At 38.2% G+C, this 10,194-nt stretch overlaps 1 protein-coding gene across 1 annotated transcript in view; it reads right to left on the reverse strand.

Moving 5' to 3' along the window:
- Positions 1–398: 398 nt before the first annotated feature.
- Positions 399–10,194, reverse strand: part of LOC108516916 (teneurin-1-like) — a gene marked incomplete at its 3' end in the record, with an annotated part of 23,453 nt that continues 13,657 nt past the window's right edge. Inside the window, exon 5 of the mRNA XM_017854669.1 lies at positions 399–615. Within this exon, the coding sequence (XP_017710158.1) occupies positions 399–615 (217 nt within the window). The remainder of the gene's footprint in view (positions 616–10,194) is intronic.

A 10,194-nucleotide genomic window follows, 5' to 3' on the forward strand; every position in this document is an offset into this window, starting at 1 on the left:
AGTCTTGCATTTCACACTAGGATGTCAAACTTATTCAACCCTTTCCTATGGAAACATTTTCCATCATGAAATAAAACTTAAAATTTAGTTTTTGAAATTCAAGATTTTTTCAAGGAATCAATCCAGAAGCTAAACAATAAATTTGCAAATTATACTTCCCTCCTGTTTTTGTTATTAAAAGTCATATTATAAATATACATACACAAACATACACACATAATTTTATGATACAGAATCTCTAGAAATGAGTTTTGGTTTTCCAGAGAAGTCCTAAAAAAGAAATTAATGTGGATTATGTGGAATGGCAAGTAATCTGATCTTTAGAAGATATCTTCCTTTCATAGTTAAGGAAAAACATGACCATTGTTCATTAAGGAATAAAATAAATATATATGTACCTGCTGTCAAATGACACCTCAGGTGGAATGACATGAGTACTGTCCTTGCCAATGAGGAATTTGATTCGATCAAAGAAAAGTCTTGAAGTGTGCTGAGAGAAGAGAGGTTGGCTTTGCTGAATGAGGTCAAGAGGATCTGGTGAGCCCTGGCAGAGAGGACTCACATAACAGTTGCTTTGTTGACAGCAATCAGGATCCACACAGTCGGTTAAACCATCTGGAAATAAAACCCAAAATCAGTATTGATTATTTAGCTTCAAGAGAAACAATATAGTTTAAAATATACATAAATGGAGAAAATGTAAAATATAGCCAAAGATAATCAACCTTATTTTGAGTTCAGAACTTGTTAAATTCACATTTTTCATGAATTATTACTCACTCTGAGTTCACATGGCACCTCACAGAAATTCAAACTATTTTGTTCATAAATCTTTCTTTCCTGAATTCTCCTGCATTTATCATCTGGAGAAGATAGTTTATATAGTTATTGTTTAGAGTTTGGGTAAACAATTCTGTTAGATATCACTGTTTAGAAATTTCTTCTTCCTCAGTGAGACCATTCTTTCAGAATGCCATGATTTCTTGTAAGCACACCTAGTACATCTATGAGCACACAATTAACAAGTACTTGCTACCTGAATTTGTATTTAAAAAAAAATCCTCCCAATATTGTTGTCTACTGGTAACGCTCAAAATAGAGGTTGGGATTCTCATGGTGAAAAAAGGTATTTAGAGCAATGATTTTCAAATGTGTTGTCAATTACCTAGGGAGCTTATAAAATATGCATATTCTTGAGCTCCACCTACTGACTCAGAATTTTTACAGACCAGGATTATGCATACTTAATCTGGGTGATTCTGAAGCATACTAAAGTTGCAGAACCAGTTTTTTAAGGAATTTATAGAAGGAACTAGAGTTAACATGCCTAATAGCAGTTTTTTGACACAATTACTATTAAACCTGACATATATGAATGCGATGACTTTCTCTGTTTCATTTTCTGGCCCTTCACCATTTGCTGTAGACTGCTGAATCCACTGCTGTACCACAAAACAAACAAACAAACAAACAAACAAACAAAAAACATCATACAAAGGCTTTGTTCTTTGGTAGAGAAATGATGTGGGGAACAGGGATTCTGAGGCAGGGAGACCACTGACAATCTAACAGTGCAAAATACTGTTAGGTGCTTGGAGAAGTTAAGAGATAAAAATACCCTTTTCCTGTTTTCAAGAGCTCTGGGCTTAGTAGGAGAAACAGATATGTAATCAGCTAACTCTTATACTAGCAAAAATGTAAGAAGGGCTCTAAGAGAGTTACATGCAAAGAGAAGGGGTTGGAGTGATTAACTGAGCATATGGACACTTCATTCCATGCCCCATAAGTGAAAAAATTAAAGTCCTTCCTAGGTCCTTAAAGAAGGCAAGTGACTCTAATTCAGTTGTTTAACAAGGGTAAATATAAAGACACTAATCTTCTTGGCTTGCCTTGGAATAGGAAGGTTCGGATGGATCACCGTCTCCTTAAGGCTGCTGCAGCAGCAAGTTACTGGCACTGGTTTCCTGCAGCTCTTTTGCTTGCTCTCTCTCCCCCACTTGTCTGCTCCCGTGGAGTTAGAGGGGGGTGTACCACAGCTCGGGGCAATGAAAGCGAGGAACACCAAGAGAGTAGATGTTTGGAACAGCAGCCCTAGGGCACCCGGGAAATATTTTTCCCCACATGTGGTCCTTTCAAATTCCCTGTACTATAGACAGTACTTTGATTTAAAATGCAGTTTGCTTTTTTCTTGCCTTCCCTGTTTGTTCAATGTATTTTTGCCCCGATTTCTATTTCTCTGTATACATATTTCTTTTTCATTGATGACTTTTTAGTGTGAATTTGTTTCAATAAGAAGTTTCTTTCTGCTTCTCCTTTTCCCATCATTCAGCAAATTATATGAACAGATTTTTTACGGATTTTAGATGCCACTACCACCTCTCCCTCCAATACACTGTTCTCAGCCTCTTATTAGCACATTATCTCTTTACTCTGCTAATTAAACATCTGGATGTGCTGAAAAGCTGGCTAAAATATCAGGCTGCTTAAAAGAGTTCTCTGATGCCTGGAATTGGTGCATAATGCACTAAACAATGAAAAATTGCTTTTCATGTGGGCAGTCACTTTCACATTTTTATTGAATAGTGAATTTGTTGTTATTGAGCTAATATATGTGGAAGTATCTAGTGTCATGCCTGGNGAGACAGACTTTCGCTCGGTCGCCCAGGCTGGAGTGCATTGGCGTGATCTCTGCTCACTGCAACCTCTGCATCCTGGGTTCAAGCAATTCTCCTGCCTCAGCCTCGCAGGTAGCTGGGATTACAGGCACCTGCTACCATGCCCAGCTAATTTTTTGTATTTTAGTAGAGATGGGGTTTCACCATGTTGGCCAGGCTGGTCTTGAACTCCTGGCCTCAGGTGATCCACATGCCTTGGCCTCCCAAACTGTTGGGATTACAGGCATAAGCCACCGGGACAGCCCTACTTTGGCTCTAATCTTCATTTGCCACTTACAATCTGTACGATCCCGGACAAGTCAGTTCCTCATTTGTAAGATGTAAATAACAGTAATACTCACTCTATAGGTTGTTGTAAGTATCACATGCTATAATAAAGATGAGATTGGGTGCATTCAGGGTGGTATAGCCATAGACTGGAGAACATTAGGCTAAGTGAAATAAGTCAGTCATAGAAGGAAAATACTCCATGATTGCTCTTATATGAGGCGTCTAAGATAGTTAAACATATAGAAGTAGACAACAGAATGGTGGTTACTTGGGGATTCATTATGGGGTATAGGGAGTTAATGGATATAAAGTCACAGTTACAAGATGAGCAAGTCCACGTACAACATAGTACTTATAGTTAATAATGAGGTATTGTGCATTTAACAATTTTTTAAGATGGTAAACCTAATGTTAAGGGTTCTTACACACACACACACACACACACACACACACACACACACACACACTTCACCCCAAAACAAATGGACAAGAAGAAAATCGTTGGATATAATGGATATGTTTATTACCTTGTTTGTGGTGATGGTAACAGGAGTTTATACATATGTGTAAACTGACCAAATTATTTACATTTATTATGTTCAGGTTTTGTACACCATTTATACCTCAATAAAGTTGGAAAGGTATTCATAAAAGCTTACTATCTAGTACATAGCTAGCACTTGATAAATGTTAGCTGTTGTTATTATACCAAATTCTAAAACATACAGACTGCAAAGAATCTAAGGATAGAGTCTTAGGGGTAGATGCCAATGGTTTGCAATGGCAGCTTAAAGTGTTCAACCCCACTTCTACTGAAGTTGCCTTATCACTGGCCAGAGGGCAATTGACTTCTGTGTAGCATGTTCCAGTTGTTGGAATGTGTTCATGTTATGAACTATGCTTGGTTAGGTTGTCAGGTAGGTAGGATCTTATGTAACTCTGAGTAGACAAACACTAATACTACAGAAACTTTTCATTCATTGGATTTGATTGATTCCGAATTTGCCACCATTTGGACAGGGGCTGGATTTAAGCTTAAGCTTTTCAGCATCTATAGAACAGTGGGTCTGCTGAGCAAATTAATAGTGAAAATAAAATGGAAGGGCTGATCATTCCAATGACTCAGTAAAGCAAAATCTTCTTAGATATGTTAGAAAGCCATAAGCAGTGAACTAACTATAAATCATTCATAACTCTTTACTAAAGCAGGCCTCCTACTAGGCACTCCTGTTAGCTTAGTTGTCACCTTTATATGTACTGAAGGTAAGAGGACTGTATTTCCTCTGGAAATAGTCTATAATTAATATTATTCATTTATTCAGGCTGATTTTCACCCCTGGATTTTACTGTATTAGGAAAAGAAAGTGAGAGAGACTCAAGTGCATTCAGGATATGGCCTGCCCAAATCATTATTGTTGCTATAACCACATATCATTAAACTTTTCTGGGTTGGGAAAATACATTGTTCTGCCTCTTGTAACTAGAATGCCACTAATGTTCATGTTCTCCTGGTGCCTACCTGGCATCAATGGCTTTTCATATCACTTAGAATAAAAGCCTAAGTCTTGACAATGACTTATTACCTCACAGTCTGATTCTTTGCCATCTCCCTCTTACCTCTCAGATCTTACCTCTTATGATCCACCCCATCTCCTTCCCACTCCTCTGGCTGTTCCTTAATTTCCCAGGCAATGTCTTGTATCAGGACCTTTGCACACACTATTCCTATGCCTGGAATGTTCTTCTCTCTGGTATCAACATGGCTTAACTTTCACCTCCTTTGGGTCTTTATTCAAATATCCTCTTCTTAGTAAGATTTTCTCTGGCTACCTTATTTAAATTTTCCCCTGTCCTACAGTCCCTGTCCTTCCTTTTCTTGCCTTATTTTAATTTTGTTTTTTTAATTTAAAATTTTGTGGGTACATAGTAGGTGTATATATTTATGGGATACGAGATATTTTGATACAGGCATGCAATGTATAATAATCTCATCATGAAAGATGGGGTATCTATCCCCTCAAACATTTATCCTTTGTGCTACAAACAATGCAATTATACTGTTTTAATTATTTTAAAATGCACAATTAAATTATTGATTGTAGTCACCCGGTTGTGCTATCAAATAGTAGGTCTTGGCCAGGAGTGGTGGCTCACGCTTGTAATCTCAGCACTTTGGGAGGCTGAGGTGGATGGATCACCTGAGGTCAGGAGTTCGAGAACAGCCTGGCCAACATGGAAAACTCTGCCTCTACTAAAAATACAAAAATTCGCCGGGCGTGGTGGTGGGCACCTGTAATCCCAGCTACTTGGGAGACTGAGGCAGGAGAATCACTTGAACCTAGGAGGCAGAGGTTGCAGTGAGTTGAGATAGCACCATTGCACTCCAGCCTGGGGGACAAGAGCAAAACTCCATCTCAAAAAANAAGAAGGGCTCTAAGAGAGTTACATGCAAAGAGAAGGGGTTGGAGTGATTAACTGAGCATATGGACACTTCATTCCATGCCCCATAAGTGAAAAAATTAAAGTCCTTCCTAGGTCCTTAAAGAAGGCAAGTGACTCTAATTCAGTTGTTTAACAAGGGTAAATATAAAGACACTAATCTTCTTGGCTTGCCTTGGAATAGGAAGGTTCGGATGGATCACCGTCTCCTTAAGGCTGCTGCAGCAGCAAGTTACTGGCACTGGTTTCCTGCAGCTCTTTTGCTTGCTCTCTCTCCCCACTTGTCTGCTCCCGTGGAGTTAGAGGGGGGTGTACCACAGCTCGGGGCAATGAAAGCGAGGAACACCAAGAGAGTAGATGTTTGGAACAGCAGCCCTAGGGCACCCGGGAAATATTTTCCCCACATGTGGTCCTTTCAAATTCCCTGTACTATAGACAGTACTTTGATTTAAAATGCAGTTTGCTTTTTTCTTGCCTTCCCTGTTTGTTCAATGTATTTTGCCCCGATTTCTATTTCTCTGTATACATATTTCTTTTCATTGATGACTTTTAGTGTGAATTTGTTTCAATAAGAAGTTTCTTTCTGCTTCTCCTTTTCCCATCATTCAGCAAATTATATGAACAGATTTTTTACGGATTTTAGATGCCACTACCACCTCTCCCTCCAATACACTGTTCTCAGCCTCTTATTAGCACATTATCTCTTTACTCTGCTAATTAAACATCTGGATGTGCTGAAAAGCTGGCTAAAATATCAGGCTGCTTAAAAGAGTTCTCTGATGCCTGGAATTGGTGCATAATGCACTAAACAATGAAAATTGCTTTTCATGTGGGCAGTCACTTTCACATTTTTATTGAATAGTGAATTTGTTGTTATTGAGCTAATATATGTGGAAGTATCTAGTGTCATGCCTGGCAAATATTAATGAATGCATTAGTAATAATCACATTGGGCAGTCACAGGTTTCAACCTGTCAACCACAAAATTGCGACTTATTTTTGAAAATAAATAGATTTTAAATAAATACTAACACCAAAAACGATCTTAAAAAACCTAAGAAAATCTAAACATAGAACCAATTCATAATTGGGACTCACATTCTCATCTAGTAATGTTCTATACATTCCAAGCTGAAGTTTCATATTTAATAATTGCCTATTATGTAGGGCTGACCCTTTAAGACCTCTGTTTTCTGAGACAACAGCAAGGCTTCTGTTGAGTCTAGAAAGACCTCAGGCAAGCAGACCAATAATGGCATGCAAACCCCATATTATAATTTGTAGGTAAGTCCAGTTCATGGGCAAAGATGAACTTACCAATTATCACATTGGCTAACACCCCATATAGTATGTCTAGACTGTTGCAAAGAAGTGCAAATGACAATCACGCTGAATGTGTGCTTTGTTTTTTGGCTATTAACAGTTTTTTTTTTCTAATTGTTCAGAATTGGAAGCTGTGGCACCCTACTGATAGCCAAGCTCAGCGTGGCAGATATGGGCATGTCAAATATTAACTGATTTTTACTTTTAGGGCCTGTTCTCTTCAAAGGAATAAAATACTAGGTAGCTAAAAAAGAGGGAGGTTACACTGTCTTGAAGGACTATCTATGTCATTCATTGATCCTAGCTTTGCCAACCAGTTTGGGACTCTGCCAGTTGGCTCAATTGGTGCTGATGAAGCACTGGTTTCTTTGCTTTGTGATCAAGTCATCACTAGTAAACTTTTGCCTACTAATTGTATGCCCATGGCTGAAAGGGGAAATGGATGAAGGAATATGAGTGATACAGGGGAAACTCATACTTTCTAATCCTGAAAAATGAATTTACAAATATATATGGTTTAGAGACAGCACTTGTATTATCACCTTGATAATAATGGGCAGTGAATTCATGGTAGGTTATACAAAAGGATTTGAAAACATGTATAGATTAGTTAATATTTGCCAGGTACTAGGTACATCCACGTGTATTATCTCAACAAATCCTTCAACAAGCTTGTTAGGTTGATATTCTCATCCCTATTTTACACATGAAGAAGGGGAGGCTAGATGTAGTTGCAGTGGGAAATAACCTGGGAGTCATATTAACACCTAGTGTTATGCATGCAAATCACACATTCAACATCATCATCTAAACAGTGTGTATTACTAGTACTGATCTAGGCTGTAGGACTTCCAAGTGCATGACTATACATAGGCATTTAGAGCACATGAATTGGTTAAGGTAAAACAAAACAAAACAAAACAAAACAAAACAAAAAGAGACATTGGCTTTATTTATTTATTTATTTTTTTATTTATTTATTTATTTTTGAGACAGACTTTCGCTCGGTCGCCCAGGCTGGAGTGCATTGGCGTGATCTCTGCTCACTGCAACCTCTGCATCCTGGGTTCAAGCAATTCTCCTGCCTCAGCCTCGCAGGTAGCTGGGATTACAGGCACCTGCTACCATGCCCAGCTAATTTTTTGTATTTTTAGTAGAGATGGGGTTTCACCATGTTGGCCAGGCTGGTCTTGAACTCCTGGCCTCAGGTGATCCACATGCCTTGGCCTCCCAAACTGTTGGGATTACAGGCATAAGCCACCGGGACAGCCCTACTTTGGCTCTAATCTTCATTTGCCACTTACAATCTGTACGATCCCGGACAAGTCAGTTCCTCATTTGTAAGATGTAAATAACAGTAATACTCACTCTATAGGTTGTTGTAAGTATCACATGCTATAATAAAGATGAGATTGGGTGCATTCAGGGTGGTATAGCCATAGACTGGAGAACATTAGGCTAAGTGAAATAAGTCAGTCATAGAAGGAAAAATACTCCATGATTGCTCTTATATGAGGCGTCTAAGATAGTTAAACATATAGAAGTAGACAACAGAATGGTGGTTACTTGGGGATTCATTATGGGGGTATAGGGAGTTAATGGATATAAAGTCACAGTTACAAGATGAGCAAGTCCACGTACAACATAGTACTTATAGTTAATAATGAGGTATTGTGCATTTAACAATTTTTTAAGATGGTAAACCTAATGTTAAGGGTTCTTACACACACACACACACACACACACACACACACACACACACACACTTCACCCCAAAACAAATGGACAAGAAGAAAATCGTTGGATATAATGGATATGTTTATTACCTTGTTTGTGGTGATGGTAACAGGAGTTTATACATATGTGTAAACTGACCAAATTATTTACATTTATTATGTTCAGGTTTTGTACACCATTTATACCTCAATAAAGTTGGAAAGGTATTCATAAAAAGCTTACTATCTAGTACATAGCTAGCACTTGATAAATGTTAGCTGTTGTTATTATACCAAATTCTAAAACATACAGACTGCAAAGAATCTAAGGATAGAGTCTTAGGGGTAGATGCCAATGGTTTGCAATGGCAGCTTAAAGTGTTCAACCCCACTTCTACTGAAGTTGCCTTATCACTGGCCAGAGGGCAATTGACTTCTGTGTAGCATGTTCCAGTTGTTGGAATGTGTTCATGTTATGAACTATGCTTGGTTAGGTTGTCAGGTAGGTAGGATCTTATGTAACTCTGAGTAGACAAACACTAATACTACAGAAACTTTTCATTCATTGGATTTGATTGATTCCGAATTTGCCACCATTTGGACAGGGGCTGGATTTAAGCTTAAGCTTTTCAGCATCTATAGAACAGTGGGTCTGCTGAGCAAATTAATAGTGAAAATAAAATGGAAGGGCTGATCATTCCAATGACTCAGTAAAGCAAAATCTTCTTAGATATGTTAGAAAGCCATAAGCAGTGAACTAACTATAAATCATTCATAACTCTTTACTAAAGCAGGCCTCCTACTAGGCACTCCTGTTAGCTTAGTTGTCACCTTTATATGTACTGAAGGTAAGAGGACTGTATTTCCTCTGGAAATAGTCTATAATTAATATTATTCATTTATTCAGGCTGATTTTCACCCCTGGATTTTACTGTATTAGGAAAAAGAAAGTGAGAGAGACTCAAGTGCATTCAGGATATGGCCTGCCCAAATCATTATTGTTGCTATAACCACATATCATTAAACTTTTCTGGGTTGGGAAAATACATTGTTCTGCCTCTTGTAACTAGAATGCCACTAATGTTCATGTTCTCCTGGTGCCTACCTGGCATCAATGGCTTTTCATATCACTTAGAATAAAAGCCTAAGTCTTGACAATGACTTATTACCTCACAGTCTGATTCTTTGCCATCTCCCTCTTACCTCTCAGATCTTACCTCTTATGATCCACCCCATCTCCTTCCCACTCCTCTGGCTGTTCCTTAATTTCCCAGGCAATGTCTTGTATCAGGACCTTTGCACACACTATTCCTATGCCTGGAATGTTCTTCTCTCTGGTATCAACATGGCTTAACTTTCACCTCCTTTGGGTCTTTATTCAAATATCCTCTTCTTAGTAAGATTTTCTCTGGCTACCTTATTTAAATTTTCCCCCTGTCCTACAGTCCCTGTCCTTCCTTTTCTTGCCTTATTTTAATTTTTGTTTTTTTAATTTAAAATTTTTGTGGGTACATAGTAGGTGTATATATTTATGGGATACGAGATATTTTGATACAGGCATGCAATGTATAATAATCTCATCATGAAAGATGGGGTATCTATCCCCTCAAACATTTATCCTTTGTGCTACAAACAATGCAATTATACTGTTTTAATTATTTTAAAATGCACAATTAAATTATTGATTGTAGTCACCCGGTTGTGCTATCAAATAGTAGGTCTTGGCCAGGAGTGGTGGCTCACGCTTGTAATCTCAGCACTTTGGGAGGCTG

Source organism: Rhinopithecus bieti, unplaced genomic scaffold, assembly GCF_001698545.2.
Source record: "Rhinopithecus bieti isolate Rb0 unplaced genomic scaffold, ASM169854v2 scaffold_39769, whole genome shotgun sequence".
Taxonomy (NCBI): Eukaryota; Metazoa; Chordata; class Mammalia; order Primates; family Cercopithecidae; genus Rhinopithecus; species Rhinopithecus bieti.